The 25894-nt window shown below is 38.2% G+C and overlaps 1 protein-coding gene across 4 annotated transcripts in view; it reads right to left on the bottom strand.

Annotated features, from left to right (window-relative positions):
• Positions 1-16837: 16837 nt before the first annotated feature.
• Positions 16838-25894, bottom strand: part of IPO11 (importin 11) — a 99232-nt gene continuing 90175 nt past the window's right edge. For all 4 annotated transcript variants that reach the window (XM_082335418.1, XM_082335420.1, XM_082335419.1 and 1 more), the window contains 2 exons: positions 25143-25227; positions 16838-17095 (listed from right to left, as the gene is read on the bottom strand). In XM_082335418.1, coding sequence (XP_082191544.1) covers positions 16931-17095; positions 25143-25227 — 250 coding nt within the window. In that variant the 3' untranslated portion in view covers positions 16838-16930. The remainder of the gene's footprint in view (positions 17096-25142; positions 25228-25894) is intronic.

The following is a 25894-nucleotide window of genomic DNA, read 5'->3' as shown; positions in this document are numbered from 1 at the left end:
CATTTTTCTCCCCATTTCAACATCCTTTTTCTCACTCCAGAAAATCCCTACCCTACAAAAAGAATACTTATTTTATCCTTATGTATCTTTTACCATTTTATCAGCCCATCCCAATTTTTGCTCAGTGTGAACATTAAGTTCAACAATAATGACGCTGATTCTGGTTCCATCAGACCTTATATTGGCTTTTGAAACGTAGCGATCCCTGAAATCCTTTATTCAAAATGAGGTTATTCTGATCTTTTTAAAGAACATCATCAGGTAAATTAACCTCAGAACATGATATAACCTATGCAGCCATTATTGCCACTCATTAGACACTGCAGATGATGAACAGGACTTTCCCGAGGTTTGATAACCAAAAATAAGACCAAGATCCCATTACTAAGGCTCTCTGCCTCCTGTTCTAACCTGCACAACACAAAAACCATCAGAATAAAGTGAAGGCACTGACAATGGTTTAGAAACTTGCAGAACTATCTCCAGCAAATCACTGCAATACTATAAAAATAGGAGTGTCCATAATAGGTAATTGAGGAACAGTTATGAACCTCCCACTCAACATATGCACATACACACACTGCAGTTATTATAGAAAAGCAGCAAATGGTAAGAAGTCCAAAGTGGTTACTGGTTTTTATTTTTAAAGGGTTGGCCTTTGACAAGAATCATCCTGTCAACAGGTTCTAGAGGAACACAAGAGCTGAACTTCCAAACCTTCAAAAATTCTCCTGCTTATCCTTTTTTAAGAATTATATTAATACACTGGCCCAGATAAATAACTGATGACAAATTGCACCATTGCAAGTGGAATTTTTCATCTGATATTTAATTGGGGGTTGATTTGTAATTTTTTTTTAAAAGGACATTTTTTTTAAAAGGTCTCAACTTTGTTCACAAGCACACTCAAACCACAGCATTCTCAACAAACCATTGCATGACCTTTGCATGATCACTTCATATTAAGCATTGTCATCATTACATAGCCTTCTGTCATACTATTGTATTCTCACTAAAACCATATCAAGAAAACAAGTTACTACACACAAAGGTCAGCTTTTGTTCACTGAAGAAGATTAAAAACCCTTCTTGTCACCGCCTTCCTAAAACCCTTCATGTCACCAGCCCTGCCATCAGCATATAGATTACTTCTCTTTTTTACAGCAAAAATCCTTGCAAAGAAAAGGAGTCAAAGCAAAGGACACAGAAAAGAAAAAGAAAATAAGGTGAAGCAGGCAAAGTATACTAAAGTTGCTGCAGAAGTCTCTCTATACTAAGAGAAGTTGGTTTTATTTGAGCCTCATGTTTGGCTCAGTGGTCAAATACTCTTCATCAGTGTGAGTGCCTGCTGTTACTATACTAGTACCTTAAGATTTGCACAGGTTTCAGAGGTGCTGGCTCCAGGAAATCCCAGTTTCTGCACGGTAAGAATGGCAGGTCAACCCAAAACTGACTGGACAGTTCTGAGGTATGATACAATTATGAAGAACAACACTAAGGTTCACACACAGCAAGGAAGGATTTAAGAAAACTGTATAGCAAAACATATACCTGGAACAAGCTGACTATCGGTTTCTCCCTATTGACAAATATTTGGAGGCCTAATTTTCAGGCCTGGCAGATACAAACAATTGCAAGTTCTACTTCTGCCTATACAACAACAACCACAGATTTGCAAATGTAGGATTAGCATTAATAGTGAAATGGAAATGAGAAACTATATCCACACATTCTAAGGGCCAGAGCACAAATCAGTGGAATACAGTCAACAGAGGCTGAAGCTACCTGGCTTTATCCTTCATTTCAGAGAGTTCACCAGCCATAGGGGAATGTGAAAGAACAGTTTAAACAGCTTCAGGAGAGACATCAGCAACAACAAACTATAAAGAAGGCTATTGCAGCCTTTTTATATATTGTATAATGTGCAAAAAGCTAGTTCACATTCCCCTAACTACAAATAGTCTATTCCCCCATGGAGCAAATGTAGCTACATCTAGACTGCTGTACCACTAATGCAGAGAAACTACTACTTTTGCATCTGATTTATCTGAATTATTTCAGACTGTGCCTATTTACCTATTTACCCACAAAAAGCTGGCCAGAGGCGTCATAGCTAAAAATCAAGTAAACTAAGACAGTTCTTGTTTGAATATTGCACACATTTAAGGTTATGATGGAAAAAATACTATGCAAAGTAAAACTGTTTTCAGACATGCCACATATTGGTTCTAAAGCTGTACAAATACACACACATTGTCCCAGGTTTCTGAGTAATGGTTGTCTAAAAATATAAAACAACTCACTCTTCATTGCAACAACCTTCTCTTCTCCCCAGTCATCATGAACTCCTGAGTGCACAGGGAAAAAAAAAAAAAAGCCTGGTTTAAAATGTTTTGCCTAATAAACACCATCTCTTTGATCTGTGACAGCTGTAGATTTAACAAGCATCCAGCCTTCATCAGTAAGGCAGTACAAAACAGATCCTCCCTGACCATTGCAGAGGCTCACAAAATGTCCGCCATATCCTCTGGGATACTATCTTCTATTTTCTCGCTATTGTTTTTAAGCACGCTTCTCAAAAGCACATGCAGCTGGTGAACAGCCTAGTTCACACTGCCTAATGCTTTTTCTGACACAAATATTTTCCCCAGAGACACAAATCTCCTACTCCTACCCATCACAGCCCTCATATTTACCTCAAACGTATCACCAGAATTATCAGAAGCTTTCTTCTCAGCCTACTTGTTGCCTCATTAATGCTCAGAGGACTGACATTTGCAAGCAGTCCAGTAAGTGAATTGCTGAAACCTTCCTTTGAAAAACTCAGAGCCGCGTTCTCATTGTGTGCTAAAATATCTTATACCACTAGAGAAGACACCCCGGTATCATTTACATGGCTTTCATAGGGTTTTTTCCACGCTGTGTGCAAAGAGGCTGTGCACCTCAATAAGACAGGAAATATCTGATGACAGGAATTAAAGATTAAAAAGGAGATTTATAAATATACCAAGGATTTCAAAAGTTACCATCAAGAACTGTATATTCTTTGTATATTCTGACCAAAGGTCTGGGATCCACAGTGATCCTGCAATAACTTGGGATCCACTTCAGACACTGGAGGAGGGCTGGAGCAAGGGTAGTGTTAAACTTAGAAAGTTAAGTTGAATTTGGTGTTTCTCCGATTACATGGCTCATCCTACCTCAGGAAATACAATGGTGTTGCAAGCATATATATGTTATAGCTATGTATCTCTGCAATCCCTCTCTCATTGCTCGCAGCAGATGTTTGTTATTGCGTATAACTCTAGTTCAAGGATGTGTGTGGAACTCACACATTTTAGTCTTGAAAGAGAGGTAAATTTAGAATTCAGTACCTCTCAATTTGTTTGGAATTAAAAACCCAAACTACGATTTTTTCATGTGAAACACAGAACTTGCTTTTTGTCCTGAAATATCAGTTCCTGAGGTCATTACCTCACTACAGAAATAAAAGGAATTAAAAGCCACTTGCAGAAACTTTAAAACAAAAAAAGATTACACATTCTGGATAGTTGAAGTTGTAGCAACTAGTATACCTGACCTTCTCGATAAAAGTAAACAAAAATAATAAGTACATATATTCTGCACCCTACTAGCCTGTTTCAAAAAATTAATCTCAGGAAAAGCAGTTGTGTTTTTTTTTTTACTTATAAATAATAGAACCAACCCAAACTCCTACCCATGAAATCTTCATGAGACAATTTGCCATCACATACTTTTCCCATATATGAAAAAATTACTAATTTATGAAACAAAGTATTAGAGGAAAGTATGTATAGGTTTCTACATTGCTGTTTTGCAGGGACTGGTGGTGTGTGTTTGTTTAATTAGCAGAACTTCAGCTCTCCTAACAGCCTCTATATTAGTACAGAAGCACCACAGCAGCAGTGCAATGGAATACATGACATGATGGATTGGCAATACTTGGGGTTAATGGCCTTGCCCATGGTCAGCGGTAGAGTTGAATAAAGAGCTCTGGTAAAGTCTGCTAATGTAAGCAAGTCCAATAGATTTATCCCCTTTCATCCTTCCTGAATATCAAAAACAATAACCTCTCAGGTATAATTGTCATTCTGTATTCAGAAACATTCCACCCCAAAAGAGAGCTACTAGTCGTGTCTTTCCATTCATCAATTACAGGGACAGAAAACTGTATCATGCTGTTAGGATGTGCTATAATCTGTTATGATAATTATACTCAATACAGGATTATACCTCCTCTTCCTGTGTACTACCATTAAAAATTGCCATTATCCCATTTATATTGCTTTTGTTCTTCCTTTCTTCAGCTCCCTAAGCAGGAAGCTTTCTCAAGCGAGACTCTCCTACTACAGAGAGGTTGTTTATGCACAGTGTCACTAGGCAAACATTTGTTTTCGGCAAATTTTACAGCAACTAGCTAAACCCAGGACTAATGCGTATGTCACCCCTTAACTCAGACACACTGTCTGTAATTTACAGTCTGCTCCAAATTATAGCAATTTAACCAACAGAGGAATTTGCCTTGGTACTTCTGGTATTTTTGATAGAGATCATTAGTGCCACATCATTTCATAGCTCTTGAGTTAGCACACACCTGTTCATTTTTGCTTGTCAGTTTAATGTGATATAAAGCAAGAAGCATCGTCAAATAGAGAAGTCTTACAGTTCTAGCTAGGCTATTTTACTACAACAGTAACAATCCTTACTTGTGAAGTATGACACACAGAGGAACACAACGTACTATGCCTAGGAACAGTAACGAGGTCCAAGAAGCATCTAGAGCCAAAGAAAGAGATGAGCAGAACAGCAGTTCTATCTGCAGTGCCTTAATCACCACCTCTGTCACCACAGCGAGAGTGCACTACACAGGGCGCTACAATACCAAGCCCTTGATGCTGCCTACCAGAAGCCCTCAATGCCCAACACCTGCCTGTCTTGAGGGCAGAAGCAATGAGTAAGATACTCGGACTGCAGCTATATAAACGATACGTATAGTCAGAGCTCCACACTGAGGAAGTATGAGTGAGCATGAAGCAGTTTTCCAATTCATTTTGCTGTTCATCCAATCCATAGGGCTTGCGTTGCTCCAATAAGAGCCTCCCACCTTAGGAGCTGAATCATGGCTGCTCTTCACACACCTCCTATCCAGCTCACATACACTCAAGCAGCCACAGTACGGAGCTGGACTTCCAAGTTTCAGTACCTTTTCTAAAACCAAGATGAGCCCAAACAGAATTGGGTGAACTAATAAAGGGACCACACTTGATGCTATCTAGACCCCTGTCTTTGCATCTCTACCAGTGCAGGCCAGCTGTGGACAAGTTAGGTATTTACCACGGAGGTATTTTTAACTGGGCTTTAGTGTTGCTGATACACCATTTTCAGTGATGCATTAGAACATCCAGGCTGCAGATTAAGAAGGTAGCAAGTATAGAAACATCTGAATTGCTATGCTGTTGATTGAGCCTGGTCTGGCAACGTTTGTTAGCTCAGCTAGGAAATAATTTGAGCATAATTTATAAATTCCACATTAATTCAGACAGATAAGCACTACTGCTACTTCAGTGCTATGAGGGGCCATAACTAACAGGCCTCGTTTGAACCTACACTAACACACGGAAATCCAAACACAGTGTTTCTGGCTACCTTTCTTGACTTGAGAATGCTAGATACAATAGCGCAAGGACATCTGTATCAGGGCCAGCTCTGGTGGAATAAAGATCATCACTTTTGGCTCAGCATGGACTTCGCTGGAGCTGAGCCGATTCTTGCAGAGCCTGTTCTTGTGTGGGAAAGCACAAAGCAGCGGGCTGTGTCCAGCATGGGCACAGAGGTAGCAGAATCCCAGAACTCAAGTCCTGGAAGCACAGGACACTAAGGAGCTCTGCAGAAGCAAGGACAGCCAGCTCTGACTTGGAGCCTTAAAACCCTGCCCCACTTGGTACAACCAAGATCTTTGCACCATTTCTCACTATGTTCTCTAATACTGACATTATCCATGCAGTAAATGGTAATTATTTGGCTGTATGGGACTCAAAACAACTCAATGCGGAAAAAAAAAATCCTCCCATATCTTAACCCAAGCACAAATAATTTGCCTATTCCTGACCTATGCTTTGCAATTTCAGACCATAAAAGACAGACTGGAGAGGAATGCAGGCCTTGGGTTATGTATCATTTACTTCTACTACAGTTCTTAACAATTTCTTACAGTGATAGTTTCTGCTAGCTTATTACTATGGCAGCTTTTTCACTTTAAATTGTGTCTCTATTTAGGGTAGAGCGTCGACTAAAATCTGTCCTATTTATGGGCCCTACACGTTGTACTAATTATTTTATCCCAATTTACTATAAAATGAAGATGAGTTAGACTTTAGTTTAACCTGGAAGCTGCACACAAATTACCTTGTACTTGCCTGGACTTAGGATTGCTTAGGATTTTATTACTGTAAGATTTTATTGACTTTGAAGTGCAAACATAACTGTGGGCAAGGGCAAATAATATAGATTTCAGGTATCATTTCTACTGAAAGAAGTGTTAAAGTAACTGAGTGAATTTAGTATTTGGTAGACTGACAACTCGAGAGAAAAGATCACACAAAATACTCACTCTCTGAAGGGGGAGGCAAATATCCTACTGGGGTTTTTTTGTTTGGTTGTTTTTTCTTAAATCAAACCCACACTTCAAAGCCACTTTTTTCACTGGTCATGCCTACAGTAAGGCCTTATATCTGTATTTGGAGTGTGCAAAAATGACCAAGAACAATTGTGTTATTGTCACTTGGTGACTTACTACTGATTTGCTGCTGTTAAGCTCTGAAGCTTCACAGTCCTATGCACCTTTGGTGTGAGTTCATTGTGGTTTAAGCAAATGCATTGTACTTCCTATTTAAAACAGGAAGGGATCATAGGCAAACAGCATACCAACTCTGCAAAGTGGTAACTCAATATGCCATGATTTCTATTGCTACTGTATGAATATGGCTCTAATCACCAAACAGCTTCTTTCTCCAAAACTGGAGAAGTTCTGGCAAACTTCTGAGTGTGCTCAGATGAAAGCTTCAAGGGCTTATTTCACTGGGGGAGCTCTGAAAAATGTACCAATCCTGGCAACAGTCACAGAAACACAGGTGAGTGCATGCACACACAATGTTCTGTTCAGTACGCATGCTAGTGTTACTCTGACACTGTTGTCTGTGTTTTTCCTGTTTTCCATCCTTTTGTATTTATAATTTTCATAGTTTGGTATCATTCACTTCTTGCCTCTGTTCCCATGTAACTCTCATCACCTTCCTCTTTCTTTCCCACTCTACTTTTCCTCCAGAATGCACTTTTTCTATCCTCTTCCTCACTAAGGCAGTCCATTTCTTTTCAGCTCCTACTGAGGCTATCTTGTACTCACCTCCTTTCTGTAAGCAGGCAGCTGAAATAGTGCTACCCCGAGCTATGCAGAGAAACCACGCAGCAGAAAACATAACCTGGTTGCGTTCCACCTCTGCTGAGGAGTCACTGGCAGTAATATGCAATTCAGACAAAATTAATCTGCAGGAGTGACACTGTGAAGGCCATGCTACCATTCCAACCTCCAGGCCAGAGGGAACTAGTTTAAAAATACAGTAAATAAAAAGGCGCACCTGGAATCATTCTCAAGTGCCAATAGATGCAAACATAGAATATTTCTGAAAGCCTGAGAAAATCTTCACCTCAATTTCTAACTACCAGTCCATCAAAGTTTCCCAAGATATAGGGCCAGTAGGATTCTCTAATGCCACTGTTTTCTATTTAGTTGCAGCTTTTGGCTAACTTGCTTATTCTATATGTCTGTAAAGGTAATGAAGCATATTAACAATGGCCTGAGAAATACACATTGAAAGTAGCTCTGTTTAAAAAAAACTAAACAAAACAAGACAAAAACAAAGCCAACCTTTTTTTCCTCCTTTTGAATCTGGTAAATAGAATAGGAAAATGCCAGTCTAACACAGTGGTCTATCAGAAGCAGCATCCTGGAATCCTTCAGAATAAATGATAAAAGAGGTTCAAAATAAAACATAAGAGTAGAACAGCCTCTGATATGGTCTGCTAGGTTTAAGTGTTCCATACTACTCTAATGTTGCTACAAAACAGTGAGAAAGTGACAGAACAGAACATTGATAAGTTTCTAAAGCCAGTTTATGTCATTATTTTACTATTTACAAACAGATTTTACACAAAGTGCAAACTAAACCAGTTTATTCCACTCGGTTGCCTGTGGGCAATAAGACAAACATTTCAGTATGTCTTCGGTGTTTAACTCACAGTTATATCCTTACATATTAAAATAAGGGCCTTGAACTCCAGAGACAGCGTAATCCATGGGGGTGCCCATGCTGTCATGAAAAAATAGTCAATACCCCCATCTCAAATTACAGTTAATATCTTCCTTACTGTTTTACAAATGGTCTGAGCCAACACTGCTGGTTTTGTCGTGATGCAACTACGCGCATGGCTGGGTACATATGAGATGCCTCCAAACCAAACAATGGATTCAGAGTTCATCTCTCTCCAATTGTGCAAGTTCACTTAAGAACACAGGACAAAATGATTCTGTCTTTCACTCTACAACCTCAGCACAGGTCTTGTGAACAAATTCAACCTTAAACAGTATGAGATCAAATAATTAGTTCCACAATTAATTTGCCAGCTGTAGGCATCAAGGCAGAAAGTCTTCTCCAAATCACATTCTGCCTCTCCCCAAATCAGAATTCCTCCCTTTACAAGGAATCCAAATAAAATACCACCACACCTTTCTTGAAGAGGTCCTTGCATCCTTCTGGTCTTGCTCCTGAAATATCATCTTTATCAGGGTTCAGATATTTCTACTTCCTCATTACAGAATTTCTGTAAGACCCCTCCAGTCTGTGGAAATCCACATCCTCTTGTTACTAAGGGTCCATCCAGTCTCCGTACCCTAACACTGAGCAGTTCTCTCTTCCAACCCACAAACAATCCTGTTTCTCTTCCACACCAAGTAACTTTAAGATGCGCTCAGTTTCAACTCCATTTCACCTTCCTTAGAAGGAGGATTTTTCAAGCCCATCATTTACTCTGCAATTTTTGACAAAACATTTTTCTAACAAATCTGGTGGCCTTCTATGAGAAAGTGACCTGCTTGGTTGACATGGGGAGAACGGTCAACATTGTCTACCTAGACTTCTCCAAGGCTTTCGATACGGTTCCCCATGGCCTCCTCCTAGAGAAACTGATGCGTTGTAACCTGGACAAGCGGTCTGTGCACTGGGTGAGGAATTGGCTGACGGGCCACACCCAAAGGGTGGTGGTAAATGGCTCTTTTTCAAACTGGCAACCCGTCACAAGTGGGGTCCCCCAGGGATCGATATTGGGCCCAATGCTATTCAGTATCTTCGTAAGTGATCTGGATAATGGGATCAAGTGTAGCCTGATGAAGTTCGCAGATGACACCAAACTGACTGGGGAAGTAGACACTCTGGAAGGGAGAGCCACCCTGCAGGAAGATCTGGATAGGCTGGAAGAGTGGGCTAACAAGAACCTTATGAAGTTTAACAAGGACAAGTGTAAGGCCTTGCACCTGGGAAAACATAATCCAGGAGTGCAGCACAGACTGGGATCCACCTGGCTGGAGAGCAGCTCCAAGGGACCTGGGGGAGACGGAGAGCTGATCCTGAAGATCTATTGCAAGGCTGATCAGCATTTGCCAGCACTGAAGCTTCATCACCCTTTGCATTGCTACACTGCCCTGCTCAGTTACGTTCCTTACAGTTCCTATTTCAGTGGCAATTTTTGCCAGTTCACTATTCATCAGCGCTTCCAAACCGTTCATAAAGTTTGATAAGAATCAGTCCTAATACAGAACCTTGCGGCATCTTGCTGTTAACCTTTTGCTGGGTTGAAAATTGCTTATTCACCTGTTTGCTTTATATGTCTCAGTTACTTACACTATAGAATTTCATCTCTGACTGCACAACCACCCAGCCTCCTTACCAGTCTCTGTACTGCAGCTTTCTGAAAGTCCAGCTCCTCTCATTCAGCCGTACTTTTGACATTGTGCTTGCAGAACCTCAAGAAAGAGGCACAAATAAACTTGTTGATTTCTGCACAGGTATTTCAGGAGGGAGAGGAGGGAAAGGAACTGCTGTGGAGTAGAACAATTCTGCTTGCAGGGCTATAGGCCTGATTTCAAAAGTGAGACAATACATCAAAATGCTTCAACAAATGAGCATGGCTAGCAGCAAAAAGCTAGAAGAGACTCACTGCTTTCTACACCCACCGCTGTTGGATTAATTAATCTCCCGCCTGTTTTATCCCTGACCAGAGTGCTCAGTGGCCTGCATACAGGGATTTCATTTATGTATTTAAAAATTGAAAAACACAAGTGCTAGTGAACCAGCAGGCACTTGCTACAGATGTAGTAAAACAAAAAGCAACTTCTGGTAGTACAGGGAGTGAAAAAATACAGGGCAGAGCATTTCAGCGGCAGAATGAGATGAAAATGTGTGCTTTATACCTGTGTGCTTGCTTGTACACCTGTCTGATGTTTAAAGATTGGATGGATGAACCATCACAGTGAAGGTGATGTTTTTACATCCCTACTGTTTCCCTTGCAAGCTCAGTCAGTGAGTCAGGAGTCATAAGCTCTGTATGCATGTACAAATTCCCACATTCCTGCTGTACCAGTGTTTCTAGTTTTCCTCAGTATCCTGAAAAAATGGGGAAAAGTATCTGCAACTAAGTTTCTCAACTTTGTTTAAAAAAAAAGAAAGAAAATCAAATGATAACTACAAAAAAGAGAATATTTCCAACTGAAATAAAGACTTTGGTTTAAAATACTTGAAGAACAATTTCAGAAATGAATGTATTTTTGAAACACTGCCATGCAGCAAAATAACCCAGATTAGACTTTTTATGCTCAGAACTTACCTATCAGCAATTCCAATTTTCTCAAGTTGGTAAGTTAATGGATAATATTTGTCTATACTGTATGATCGATTCAGTTGGTTTCCTGAATAACGTATGAAACAGTCTCAGCTTAGACCCCAACCACTGACCCCCAGAAAGGCCCCACAGTGTTCTGTTACTTTCCCTGAGTAACACCAAAGATTTTGCTGGAGCAAATATTGGAAAAACAGATGTAACTTTTAGGTCAAACATTCACTTCATTTAAACATTTTCTGCCTATTTTTAAATGCTGCTTTAATAATCTTTCTTGCTAGGAAGCAGTAAAATTGCTGTGGGAAGTGATGACAACCCGCAATCATAGTCAACATGACTAATTTTTTGTTGTTTTAAACACCAATGTGTCCCTTTATTGGCACTACATTTCATAATAGAATTGGATAAGCTTTCCAGAGGTTAATAAAATGCAGAAACTGAAAACTAGTGTCAGGTGGTAAGAAACAGTATGCAAGTTCAGCAAATTGTTTTACCTAAGAATATTTTAAATCTTCTAGGCTTTCAACATATTTAGAAGTGACAGTTTGACTTCAAAATCAGTTGGTATTTTATTAAAAGCAGGTTAAGAAATCTAAAGAAGAAATACAACATTAAACCTTGGGTCAAGTAAAATACTTTTGCCAACCCGCCATTTTTCCCTTCAGAAAGGAAATTAAAAAGTCAATTACTTGCAGAGCTCCAGCCCAGGAGACACACTTTGCCACCTGCCAACAGCCATGGCTGACTTCAGAAATGACACGTACCTCGATGTGGGATGTAATTTTATTTTGTAAAATCAACTTTTAAGGGGCATGCTTTAGTCACATTTATGTATTGGTGGTGGAATTTGCTTGTTTGCAGCAAATTAACTTTTGCTCCTTTTCGCTTCATTTTAGACCACTCTTTGGAAACTGATCACCCATTTTGTGTAAACCTGAAAACAAATTCCTTCATGATCAATACTTTTAAGCAAGTAGTATGTACTAGTCAGTGAAGCAGTATGCGCTCAGCCTAACAAAATGGTGCCTAGCCAGTGTGGAGAACAGACAATGTCACATTTTTAAGCACTCCTTATGAATCCCAAATGAATTTTTAAAGGGGGTTGACTAGTTAATTTGATTTCATTTTCCCCAAGAGTCAGCAAATCTGCTAAGAACAAGCTATTGCACCTTATGAAAAGTTTCTACAGAACCAGTCAAATCTGATTATCTGATGAGTAGTCATCATTGTTAATCATAGTGAGCAGTATGATGGAAATTGTGAACGTTTTAAAATTAGTAACTAATCATTTATTTTTTTAAGCAGCAGCATTGAATCAAGACAAGTAAATGAGTTTGGAAAGCCTTCAAAATGTGTGCCTTAATTACAAAGGTGCTGCTTTTGCTAAGTGAAGATGTGGCATGTTCAGCAGTTCAAAGAACACCATGAACTGCAATTTAGGAGCATCACAAGAGTTTGGAACTAAATAAATTCAAAAAAAAAGTCAACCATACTAAACATTACTGAATATTGGCTGTAAATCTGATAGCATGTCTGTTAATATGATCTACAGAAGTGATTGTATCATTGCCAAACCATCATAGAAATGCGCCCATCTGTTACAATTTGCAGTCAGGAGCTGTGACTCTGCTCAGGACTTCGGCCATTACTCCTGGTACTCTGGGAGAAGATGTCTGAACACCCATTGGGACCAACAAGAAGACAAAGAGGATCTTCATGAGCAGCTTTGCTAAGGAGTAAACACTATATGGTGGTCCCTTTTCAATCAAAAATTGTGATTCGAACCTTGGAAAACAGACAACTTCATGATGTTGAAGACATCAGACAACTGGCTTCAGGATGAAATCTTAGCGCTCTAACATCCTTTTCTTCAGGGCAGTATTAGCTTAAATAATGTAACTTGCAGAGCAACGGCAACAGCTCTTCCTCAGCGAGATGCTACAGCACTGCAGGAGCCAGGTTTCCCTCCTGCAAATCCTCCGAAGCTTCCCTGGAACTGCTGACCCCCTTCTCAATCGAGGCATGGCTGGCAGAACACCTCCTGCCATCCATCAGCAACGCTGCGATCACTCACTTACCTGACAAGAAGCAGAGTTTTCTCCAACGGCTTTGCCCAAAAGGGCTCCTGGAATGGCAGCATCGCAGCATCTACAGGCACCCACCGTGCCGTGCACTCTCCCTGCACCTTCCCGGGCCACCACAATGGCGGAAGTTATTGGGAAGCGGCCTGGCCCTTGGACTTGTTCGCAAATGACGCAAAAAACCTCGATCGCATCACTAAAGCGAAGGCAGGAGGCCGCAACCTCCCTTCTGGCGAGGCAGGGAACGCTGTAACAGCCCGAGATCACTTCCCCTGCCCACGCCAAGCGTGGCGGGGGTGTCAGTCCGCCTCGCGGCAGCAGTGGGGGGGCCTGCCATGAGGCGGGAGGCCTGAGGCAGTGCCCCCGTGGCAGTGCCCGCTGGCAGGCCTGGCCGCCGGGGCAGCAGCGCAACTGGCCCCACTGGAACAGCGCGGTCACAGTGAAATACAAGTGCCTGTTACCTCCCAGCCCCACGTATACACGATATACATCTATCTACATGCACGTTTTATACAGATACTTTTTTTTTTTTTTTTTACTTTGTAAATCTAGAGGCTTAACATACTTAAGGCTATCTATCATACTTCGGTTATTTAACGTGAAAGCATTTTTTAGAAGTAAAATTATTCCACTAATTGTTTTGTATGAGACAAACACCTAGACTATCTAATAGGCTTAAATTATAGCACGGATAACATTACCCTTAGCTGGAAAAAAAAAAAAAAAAATCAACAAAATGCAATGAGATTAGATGGGTTATTAACATTTCAGTTAGGCCAAAGGCCTAAAAATGGTCATTTCATTGATACACCAAAGTTAATTTTTTGGAGATGAAAGCAGTAGAATTAGTCCTCTCAGTTTCTTTCAGCACATACCTTCAAAGACATTTAACTCTTATCAGAGACAGAAAAAGTTTTTCTTCAACCCACAGTCATTGCCTCTTCTGAAACGTAAACTGATAAAATTTGTAAGCCTCACGAGTTTAACTCTGCTATAGGAAAAAAAAAATCCTGATTTAAATTATTTTTTGCCTTGAAAAACAAAGCTCAAAGGGCAACAGGATCAAAAAGCCTTCCTCACGAGAATTTCAGAAACTGTATTTTACTGCTTTGGGGTCAGGCAATTCGGTTTCCCTTCTTTCCCAAGAGGCTAAAGTCAGAAATTTCAACAACAACAAAAAGGGCTAAAGCTTGCTGTAGTCCTAATCCACAACCTTCCAGTGAAAATTTAATTCTATATATAGGGATTTAATATATAAGGATATTATATGTTTTTCTGCTGTTTTAAGCTGAAATTTCTCCACTTTCTCAGTACTAGACTGCTGCTGAGTACAGACGGACACTTGTTTTGCAGAGTGCTGACAGTAGTTGTCATACAAGCAGTTATGGTGACAATAATTGTTTTCATTTATAGTCCAAGCCTTGGAGTAAAATCTTCCAAGATGAAAAGCTAAACACCTAGTGACAAATTTAACTTGTTCCCTAACGCATACATACACTTATTCAGAGACATTACTCAAAGTTAATCACAATGTTACTGTGCCATTATTAGCCACAAGTATGTCCATCATTCCTGACAGAGTCTGTGCCAACATCAGTTACCATGCACTACAATAAACTGCAGTTAACACTCGACCACAGGAGGTAATGGGGGCTTGAATATCTCTGAGAACGATGCAGGCAGGCAGCTGTGCTGACAACTTTGACCTGACTGCAAGATGCTGCACAGGGAGCTTGGAGGCTCAGCCATGCAGCAGAAATGCAGAGAGCAGCCTTTTGGCCAGGGCTGGACTACAGTAGGTAGGACTGACCTCCCTCCCTCCAAAACATCAGGGAGCCCCATTCCGCCCTGCACAAGTGATTTCAGTGAACCGTGATAGAAAAATATTGCTTCCCAACCTGAGGTTTTTCTGTATGCCATGCAGTTGTGCCATGCAGGGTCAAAGCTAGCAAGGCCGACCAGATCTGTGCTAGTTTTACACTGAGCCAAAAGGTGAGGATCTCTGCAGATTATGCAAGAAATGCAATTTCAGTCAAATGCCACCAGGTTCTGGTAACTAGTTCACGGCTGAAAGGGACCATTAGCACACGGAGTCCCTTCCCTTGCAAGTACAAAACATCAGCAGCCAAAACTCTTAATTGTGAGAATTGATGCTGGTGGATGATTGAGGAAAAGACACGCAGATAACATACAGACAAATTGTAACAATTCTTCTAACAAACTTCCCTACACCAAGGTAAAAAGCAGGAAACAATGAGTTATCAAACAACTTCTGCAGACAGATGCTAGCAGCTGGGTACAGGGGAGGTTTTGCATTCAGAGGTGTGAGAGCCCCAGCAGCCTCTGCCACTGAAGCCAAAGGAGAAGGAGGGAACGGTCAGGCTTTCTCCGCAAATCGAAGGAAGGTTTCAAAAACAACTACTCCCCAAAGGGTCAGTAAAGAAAAAGGCTCAGATTTGTAAAAGCATCTGGTTATCTGATAAGATTATCAAAACCATGTAGGTGTCTTTAAACAGCTAATTCCCTCTGGGGGAAAAAAAAAAAATAAACAACCTGTCTTAAAAGCTTAATCATCCCTTAGTGAAGCAAACAAAGTTCACTTCAACTTTAAAGGTGGAGGATCAGAACTTAAAAGGAAAATCTCAAAATGGAAAAGAGCCTTCTCTTGCCCCTCCCACCTGCAAGGTATGAAAGACAAAAGGCACATAGAAAGCAGCAGCTTTACCCGGTCATTCCTGCAGCTGACCAGGTAGCTGATAAATAGTGAAAACTCAAAGTGAGCCTCATGTTTGCAAATAATTATTTCAAATGCGACCATCTAGGCTCAGACTTTGCAGTAACAACTATGAAGTATCCTGATGATATGCCTTTGATGAAAAAAGCAAAGAATGGAGTTACTGAACAACTGCAATTTTAAGTAGTCCGGGTACAGCCGAGAATTAATTGGAATTAATTACCCATCTAGCTCTGGTGAGTTTCTCTGTGTTATGACAGTTACAAGTGAGATAGAGGGACCTCAAGAAAGCAAGAGATTTTTCATAATAAAGAAACTGGTGACAAAAATGAGAACACACACCTTCAAAGAGATATATACATTGATATTCTCTAACATCTCTTCAAATACAATTTAAGCGTCACAATCTAAGTTTCTTCTTCTGTGAGACAAATCAAATGGGAATTATCTTTCTCTCATGAAGGAATATTTCTGCTCAGAGTCTTACTGCTTTCCTAACTCTTTCTGCTTGTATGGTTGAATGTACCGTCAAGAAATGGTAACAGGAAGGGGAGAAAGTTTAGATACACAATATCAAGACAAGCAGCTCCTGATACTGAATTATACTGCTGGATTAATAGACACTTCTCATTAATATGCCCAGAGAAGTTGTGGATGCCCCGTCCCTGGAAGTGTTCAAGGCCAGGCTGGTGGTGCTTTGAGCAACCTGGTCTAGTGGAAGGTGTCCCTGCCCATGGCAGGGGGGTTGGAACTAGGTGATCTTTAAGGTCCCTCCCAACCCAAACCCTTCCATGATTCTATGATATACATTACTAAGTTCCTTCAGACCTCTCAGTTTATGACATAGCTTTTTGAACCAAAAAAACAGTAATGGTACCAAAAAAAATGGTACTATCTAGGACAGCATATACCATGTTAGGGATCATAGAAGTGTTATTTTGATGATAAAACCCTAAGTAAATGATTAAAAATAACATAAAGCGTTACCAAAGTTAGTTTAATAGCAACAACAGAAACTTATTTTTTATTTTTTAACACAAGTTATTTTCAGCTTTCAGTAGGCTCTTCCATACAAGATGGAAGGCTAGAGTTCTTTCCTATTTTTTTGGAAGGGAACTTGGACATATAAAATCTTGTTTCTGCTTATTTAGAAGCCTTGTAAAAATTCTTGTAGCTGTGCAACTATTTCTGTATCCACGGTTTCCATAAGTGCCTGAAAACCTTGTTCTCCCAGTAATTCCTGCTGTGCCTTTAGCTTCTCATAGATGAACTGCTGCAGTGACACAGTGTGTACAGGGTCCTTCAGTGCCAGCTGTGGAAAACATGCAAAAGAAAAATATATGATAATGCACTAAAAAAATACTCTGTGACTTACTCATCTCTTTTATAACCTCAGCTCGAGAAAGAAATCTTTTGCTTTTCTTTGTACTTAATTGAGAAACAACAGGAAAAACTCCTGTAAAGCAAAGATCAAATTAATTATTATCAAAAGCAAATATCAGTTTAAAACTATTTGAAACAGTTTCAAATCATGGACCCAGTCTGCTGAAGAATTTCACCCTTCTATAACATAAAACACTTTCAAAGCTACTTTGTTAATTACTGCTGAATGAGTTTCCCATAACTCCTAAAAAACACATCAGATGTTACCATGATAAGCACTTTAGAGATGGCATGAACTATGGTCAGTTGTATTTTATTAGTAAGTACACAAAACACTGAAAAAGTTGAACTGGTTTAGATTATATGACAAACAACAGCTAAAACAAACTGTCCGTGTGCATAAAGAACAGACACACTTCTTCAGTATTTGTACCTATACACCCTCATCAGTCCAGCTGGATTATGCAATTTTCTTTTGGTCAGGGAGGCACAGAGTATGTGTCACTATTTTCCACGTGTTAACTGCTTCTTAATGAAAGCAAAAAGGGGTAAATGAAGGGGTTACATTGACAGAGGACCTATTCTTAATTTCAATATCAGAAGACAGGTGTGGGCAGGCTAAAGACACAGATAGTTATGCAGCATTTGTCCCTCAGTCCATCAAGCTGGATGAAAGATGACGGGAGGTGGGGACACCTGGTGCTTGCTGCATCATAAAGATGTTGAAATAAACGTGCAGTCACTGCAGACCTGTGATCCATTCATCTTAGTATCAAAACCAAACAACACTACTATTTACGCTGGAAGGTCAGGAAACAAAATACAATGCTAGATCTCAAAGCCCACTGAAACAGGAGACTTCTGAGCTCATAATACCCTGCTATATTGCTATTTCCAAAGAAACGAGGCATATTAACAACTGCTCTTTTGGTAGAATACAAAAAAAAAAAAAAAAGAAATATTTTAATTTTAATATGGAGTGGAAGACATTAAAGCTTAATATTACTTACTTATTTATTAAACAATATTACACCTAAAACAGGGGGAAATACTGATTGAAACAGCCACATAAATATAAGACAGAATAGGACATCCAAAACCACTATAATTACCACAAAAGAGAAGTTAGTTTTGTTTTTTATGAACAACTCCAGTGAAAAAGCAGGCTGCTTTTAAGCCTCTTACATCAGTGCTTGCAAATTCTTCATTCTTATGGTCACCTCACCTTTCATATTGTAAATCTCTTACTTATTCCCTCAGTATTCCTAATACTGGCTTTTTAGGCTTCGAACCTTTACCATTTTCTATTATCCAGCTATTTTACACTTCAAAGTTAAGATATGATCTTTTTATTTCTTATTCCTAACATTACACTCTTGTAATTGCAATAATAGTTTAGTATTCTGTAATAATTCTTCTCAGTAAATGTAATCTGGTCTCTAGAATAGAAATAGACTTTTCTAACAAAATTTCTAAACCACAGCTACTCTCATCAAGATTTGCCAAGGTTAGTGATATCCTTTTGTAATAGCGTTAGCACAATCTACAGGCTAAAAAAAAAAAAAAAAAGAAAAAAAAAAAGACTGTCTTGCCAAGCAAAGAATCTATCAGTTTGTGAACAATTTGCATTTGTTAACCAACAATTGTAATTTGGGACATATAACACATTTCTAATTAGTTAGTTTCAGCAAGTTCATAGCTCTAAACAGTCATGTATAAAATTACTGTAGGGAATTCTGCACAGAAAAACTGGCATTAAAATTGCCATAGACAAGCGTTCTCATCCTTGTGACCCTGACACAGCAGCAACTAGATGAATGGCATGCATTACAAAGTCACCTTGGGAAGCAGTGCCAAAAAGCCATTCTTTAACAACTTTTTAACCTACAAAACCAATTAATCTGCATATTTAGTTAACTGTATGACTTATGTGATCTTACCATAAACCCTTGTTTAAGTTAAAGTACTGAGAATTAGAATGGGAAGTCAGAACAATTTGCCTTAAAATATCAATTTCAGGTAATTTTTCTTTCTACTCTACCAAGACAAATGAATCTAACCAGCAATTTCATATTACAAAGTTTATTCTCCTGATACCTTAAAAAAAAATGAATTAAAGAAAACCAGACTTAAGTCAACGGTAAATAAACCACTCATCTCTCATATGTCAACGTTCACTAATAAGCCTCAACTTAAGTGCAAATTTTTTCCCAATTCTAACAAGCTACTAGAATACAAGTATGTGTGTAATGCTTTTCTAGCACTCCAATGGTGGTTTTCAAACTCTGAACAAAAGTGCTGTATTGTTTTGAAAATAAAGGGTTAAATCCTTGCTTATTGGCAAAGCTTGCTGGAACTTCAAGTCTGAGCTCTCTCTAGCATCTCTCATAATAATAATTATAGAGATGCTCTCTAGCACCTCTTAGAGGTGCTAACCCTCTAGCACCACCTGCCTCATGGCAGGTGATGATGCGTTTCCAAATAATACCCTGAATCATCTCTGCAATACTACAGAAAAGTAATTAATCTTGAAAAAACAATCAAAGGGAAGAAGACGACAAAACTTAATATATTACAGAATTCAAAGTTAATATTTTTTATTCCTAATGGAGCTGCTAGGTTTGCACAATGCTGGGAGCTACAGGAACAGGCTACGTATACACTGCAACTTTGGTACATAATTACCTTGATTTTATAAGTATTATAATTCCACATTTTCTTTTTTTTTTTTCCTTCAGCGAAGCTAGTCAACTTTGTATGTCGTCTTTCCATTAGATAGGAAAATTACTGAAACACTTTTGCTGCATATTTACCAACACATGTTCTATCAGGACAAGTGAGAAATTGTACAAAACTGCTTAGTTTATTGCAACAACCATAAACACATACCTCGCAGTTCAAAGCAGCAGCGCACTGTAAGCCACTAGGGACTTTTGTAGTATGATTAATGCTTGCTGCTAGAAGCGGTATCTAGTATCTGTAAGCCAAAAGGGACTCAAGAGTTTTCAGACTCAATTAAGGAGTTAATACACTATTTTGATTTCATTCAGATAGTCATGTCAAAAATATTTTGAGTAAATTAAAGAGTTTTCTGCAACAATAATAAATTTGCTTTCCTTTCACTCTATGTTTTTGGAACTTGTATTCAGAACTAAAAAAACACATGAAATAGCTTGGTATAATTAGTTTGCCAACAATACTAGACGATCAGCTGCAGTCTTAGCTGAATAAGCCAGCAAATTCATAAGTTTTGAAGAACAGAAGTACCGTTCTTTATATGTTGTATTTTTGTTATGACGAAATTAAAATAGTATCTGGTTTAAGAGAAGACCCATGAGATGTTTTCAGATTATTCTACTTGCTTATTTGAGGAAAAATCATCCTCTTGAAAACTGAGTCCTCAACTTGCTAAGCACTGAGCATCCAACATCAGTCCAGCACAGAACACAACCCTATTAGTATTAACGCTGGCTACTTAGTTGGTAAACACTGGGTCAGGGACCATATTTTTGAATGTAAGTATCTACACTGAGTTCCTAGGTGTGTGGCCAGGTTTTAATTGAAATGCTCCTGATTCTGGTAAGAGCAAAACACATATTTTCCAGTAAAATAAAAAAAAAATCCTAGAAAATTCCAACAGCTTCTTAGTCAAAATAGCTACAGACAGGAAACAGAAGTTTGGTGAGGAAATATACATTATCGAAATGTGCTTTATGCTGCTTAGTGAAAACATGATTTGACTAGCTTTTGAATCTAGTTAGTTTACAAATTGATCTTGAAACTCGACACGGGTGCCTACCTTGGGGCTAGACTGAAGAACCTAATCTCCTGCCTCACTGGTTGTAAACAGCAGTTTGATTCAGAAAAGCAGTACAGAGGTTTTACAGAACAACCATTTCCCATCCCTCCAAACTCCGCTTCCCAGCATCATTGGCATTCCACAGAGTTATCAGTTGTTTGAACCAGTATTTGTTAGGTGGATCTTTTTCCTCAACATCTTTAGACAACACTACATTCAAAAAATTACACTATTTTCAATAAACAATTATATAGTATTCTGTACTAGAACAGTGATCTAATCACGACAAGCAGTAACACAAGCCAATGGAATGGCATTAGAATGCAAGAACAGGCAATAAAAGTCTAACAAAACTCAAAAAAAAGTGTGTTGGTGATATCTGAATTAAATTGTTGAAATGACTTCCAGAACTTGAGAGGCTCTCTTCAGTTTAAGTAGGGGTACTTCTATACTAAAGAGGGAGCAAGAATGCTGGATGTAAAATTATACATATTTACCATGATGGTTAGTATCTCGTGACTGGGATGCTCTGGAAAGACTGGTAAATAATTTAAGGACGGAATGCATCGTTTACTTTTAACAGGCTCCTAATACCAAACCTTTTTAACAGATTTCAGTGGGACACTCATTAGATCTGTGGCTAATTTGTAGATTCAATGTACAAGGAGAAATTATACCCCAAACAATGAAGTAAAAGTATTACTTTTAATAAACCACATTATCAACTTCATCATTTGGCTTATTACATTGTAACTCATTTATTTATTTTCCTGAAGATATAAAAATCACAATTCATCTAGTTTCTTCCTATAGTAGGGTAAAATAAAAATCTCCATAGCCATCTATATTTACATATAAGCATCATCTAAAACATGTATCAGCCTGGATAATTCAAGTTTAAATAAGATAGATTTTTATTGGAAAATACTTCATTTTTCCTCTCCACAGTTTCAAATAAAGAGTTGAAAAAGCTGAGCTCCCTTTTTGAACAATGATATCGGAGTTCTTAAAAACATGCATTAAGGGCACATAAAAATAAGTTACGTGAGGTCTATATACTATGTGCAATGAAAGGTCATGAATCACTCTCCACCTGTTTACATTTTCCTCGTTATATTTGGAATGAGACTGAAATATAGCAGTATCTGGAAATGTCGATTACATAAAATTATCATAAACTTCTAAAGCACTGTTCTAGCTAAAACTCTCTTTAATAATTTTGAGCTATGCATAATAATAAAGAGAGGTACCAATGACTGGGTAAAGGGATAGATCAAAGAAAAATATCTAGACCCTGTGTAAATATTGGGAAGTGATACTAGCATTGACCATGCCTGTTTACCTTTTTTCTCATATTAATGGCCTTAAAAGTTGCAAAACATTATTATTTTGAAAGAGAGAATATCCCATTTACCTTTTCATTATTGTTTTATGAGGTTTAAGCTCTAAGCCTTGATACAAGCTGCTGATTCAGCAATGGAATGCATAAGAGGGTAGAAACCTCTTGCAGGAATAAAGTGGGACAGGAGACTAGAAACTTCCTCAAATCAACTGCAGATTCCCTTTAGGTTGTTCTTGATTTTCCTCTTCTCACTTCAAATACCTGTTCCCACTTTTATTTCACCAGAGATACCTGCTACCGCAGTTGTTCTCAATGTCACATGAATTGAGTGTCTGCATTCATGCTCCTACAGAGAAGAAGAAACTTCCAGTACAGGTGGGTAGGAATGGGCCAAGGTGATGTTTTGGTTTTAATCCATTTTTTTCAAATCAAATGCTAGCTGTGCTTTCAAAGCCATGATTAACAATCTTGATTATTTGACACTTCTACTATGAGTGACCTACCCAAATGGCCTGTATCATTTTGAAATAAACAGCCATGAGAAGTGGCAAGTCTCAATTTCTGCACCATTCACAAAAATTTATACAAAGCAATTTCAGCTGGGATTCAGAATGAATTTATAGCAGACATTCATAACAACTAGAGTTTGCTTAACAGCTCTAGAAATTGCATAGAAAGGAATAAGAATACAGTGAATACTAAACTTAGCTGAAAAAATGACAGTATAGAAGGCTCAAGTCTGAAATATATCAGGAATAATTGGCTAAATATGGGAATGAGAAGAGTGAAATAGACAGCTATTCTTACAAAAGAGGATTGAAAGGAGAAAACTAAAGGATTTTCATAATGCTTGGGAATTATCAGGTTATTTCCAGTAACCATGGAAATAGTTACATCTAAATTAAGAGATCCAAAACGAAAATGAAGCTTCGATGTTCATGTATGACAATTTATGTTGTGTAAACCTTCCAAGGAAACAAAAGCTGAAAAGGTGTTTAAGCTGAATGTTAAATAAGAGTTGAGGAACAAATCACAAGCAATTCCTTAGGGAAAAAACAAAAGCGACAAGCAAGGGAAGATGTATTTCCCCTGCAAATCAAAACCTGCATTGTAATGTCCTTATCGCTTCTGGCTCCTCCTTAGCAAAGCACAACCATTTCTCTTTATTCAAGTGGCCATTAACTCTGTGTTGCATGTGACCCCAGAACAGTTCCCTCATCATGACTGTGTTCATCAACACCTTACTGGTGCTTTGTATCATTGAGGATGGAAGAATGATACAGGTCATAAACCAATGTGCCCTACTTTTCATTTTGACTTGATATATCTGAATTGAAAGTAGTCCACAGCAAATCTAACAAGCCGAAATTCCTAAATACATATCCAAACTATTAAAGTCAACCTGTAACTGAAAAATTAAAAGAATTTCTGCAAGGAAGTTATTAAAACTTTAGCCAGAGAGAAATAAAATTTCAGTATATTCAAAGAAAACTAAGAACATGAAAGGACTGTAGATTTAAATTCACTTTATGTTTTTTAAATCTGATTAACAAACCAAACATGTATCTCTCTCTGTTGATATATAGATATATCAATCCCTATTGATAAAGATATATACGTATCTATCTACATATGTCAAGAGATTATCCAAAACCACTAAGAATAAATAATATCATTCTGCAATAAACATTTAGCATGTAATTTAAGCCCCCGAGCTGGAAGAAACTGTAACCAAATTTGACAGAGTGTAGAGATGCTTTTAAGAGTAATTGAATTATAGAACTATCTAACACATTTTTAAGGCCTGTAGAAAATAGTATTTCTATGTTTTGTTTAAATCTGAAACTGCAAGACACTAGGAATTTCTCTTAAGGCATTACTAACAGCAGAAGAATACACAGAAGTCTGTGTGTCATCTTCTGTGTTTTAAAAAGGAACCATATATTGATTAGTATTTAAAAGAAAAGCCTACTAACAAACTAAAAGCATCCAGTGGCTTAAAAAAAAAAAACAAAACAAACAAACAACCCCAAATTAAAACAAACCATCAAAATCAAAAGCCATCCAAACTCTTTTCTGCTCCTACAAGAAGAAATAAAGTACTAAAGGACTGTCTACAAATATTCTTTTAGATACATGTAGGTCAGTTAAAGCAAACGCGCAACAGGGCTATACACATCTACTCAATCATCAAATTCCACATTTTGCAATTACTCACTGCCAAGCAGTTCAGACTCTATTTTATTCCGCAGCATTCATACACTGCAGTTTTCTGTGTGAGGAACCAGCTTTCCTGAACTCTTACAAAAATAAGTTAAATTATGAAACATTCACAGATTAGGTTGGACAAAAATATCACAATTACATGGTACCTAATCTGGATATCTTCATCTACATCAATCTCCTTGTTAAGAGTTCTTTACATTTGGAAAAGGTTCTGTGCAAGCATATGGATCAATAGCTGCTCAGGTAAAACATATAATCCAATATAATAGAGATTGTTTTAAATATAAGAAATTTGGCCTGCCATGACATTTTGGTAAGTTTAGCTCCCTGCATTTTTCAATAAACCCTTTTTATACTGTCTTAGTATTGTAATGTCCAGATTTTGTGAACAGATTATGTTTATTTTGGCAACATTTTCCAAGACTCAAAAGGAAGGCAGAAGCATAAGTGTTGTGGCTGCAAAGTCTGTCATAAAGCATTTTCCTTTTTTGATTCAAGAGATGAATTTTCCAAGAACAACAGACGAACCAAATCCAAAGGCAAAGAATTTAGTCTGACACAAGTGAATCACACAGAGTTCTATAATTGAATAACAGATCTAAAACTTACCATTTTTTTCCTTTTGTCTTGTTCTGTAGGAGGTTCCTCATCTTCTGTAACTTTGGGCTCTTCAAAATGAGACATCAACATGCAGCTAACAATGGGAATAAGAATAGTTTTAACATACATTACCATTAGAAAGTACTTTAAAGCAGTTTTAGAAACACAGGACAGATATGAGGGAATTTGATGAAAGTCAGGCAATCTGTTAGCACATCTTTTTTTTTCTGAGAACAGTGAATCTAAAGAAGCCTGAATGCATGTTCTGTGTCACCTATACCCATGTAACAATCTCAGTTATCATCCATATTTTAGCTCAAGTTCTGGCTTAAAAATGCATTTCTGCATATAGAGAACAGACTATGTGGGTTTAAAATAATTAATATAGAAAATCCTACTGTGCCTAACTAGAATTTCCCAGTTTTTCCAAGGAAGTGCTATACAAGCAGTCTGTATCCTATCAACGTGAAAATCAAAGTGGCAAATATGCAAAACTAGCAAAGATTTCTCATTGCATTCATGTTTTCCTGTGAGATCTTTAACAAGAGGACCTGAAAACTAGTATGGTCACTGCTGTTGGTTCTAGAGACTAAAATCTGCAAGACACTGACAGTAATGTTTTAGGTCAACAGAAATGAGTTAGCAGTCATTTATTTAAAAGAGTTTGTTTTAGGCAGGTAAAGCAAAGCTTTTAAACTACTTATTTTTTGTTTTGCTCCATCCTCAACTGGTAGGTACCAATATGCACAAGTAACAGCCAT

Source organism: Platalea leucorodia, assembly GCF_965183815.1.
Source record: "Platalea leucorodia genome assembly, chromosome: Z".
In the NCBI taxonomy this organism is placed as follows: Eukaryota; Metazoa; Chordata; class Aves; order Pelecaniformes; family Threskiornithidae; genus Platalea; species Platalea leucorodia.
Note: the sequence above shows the minus strand (reverse complement) of the source record. Positions and strands in the feature narration are given on the sequence as shown.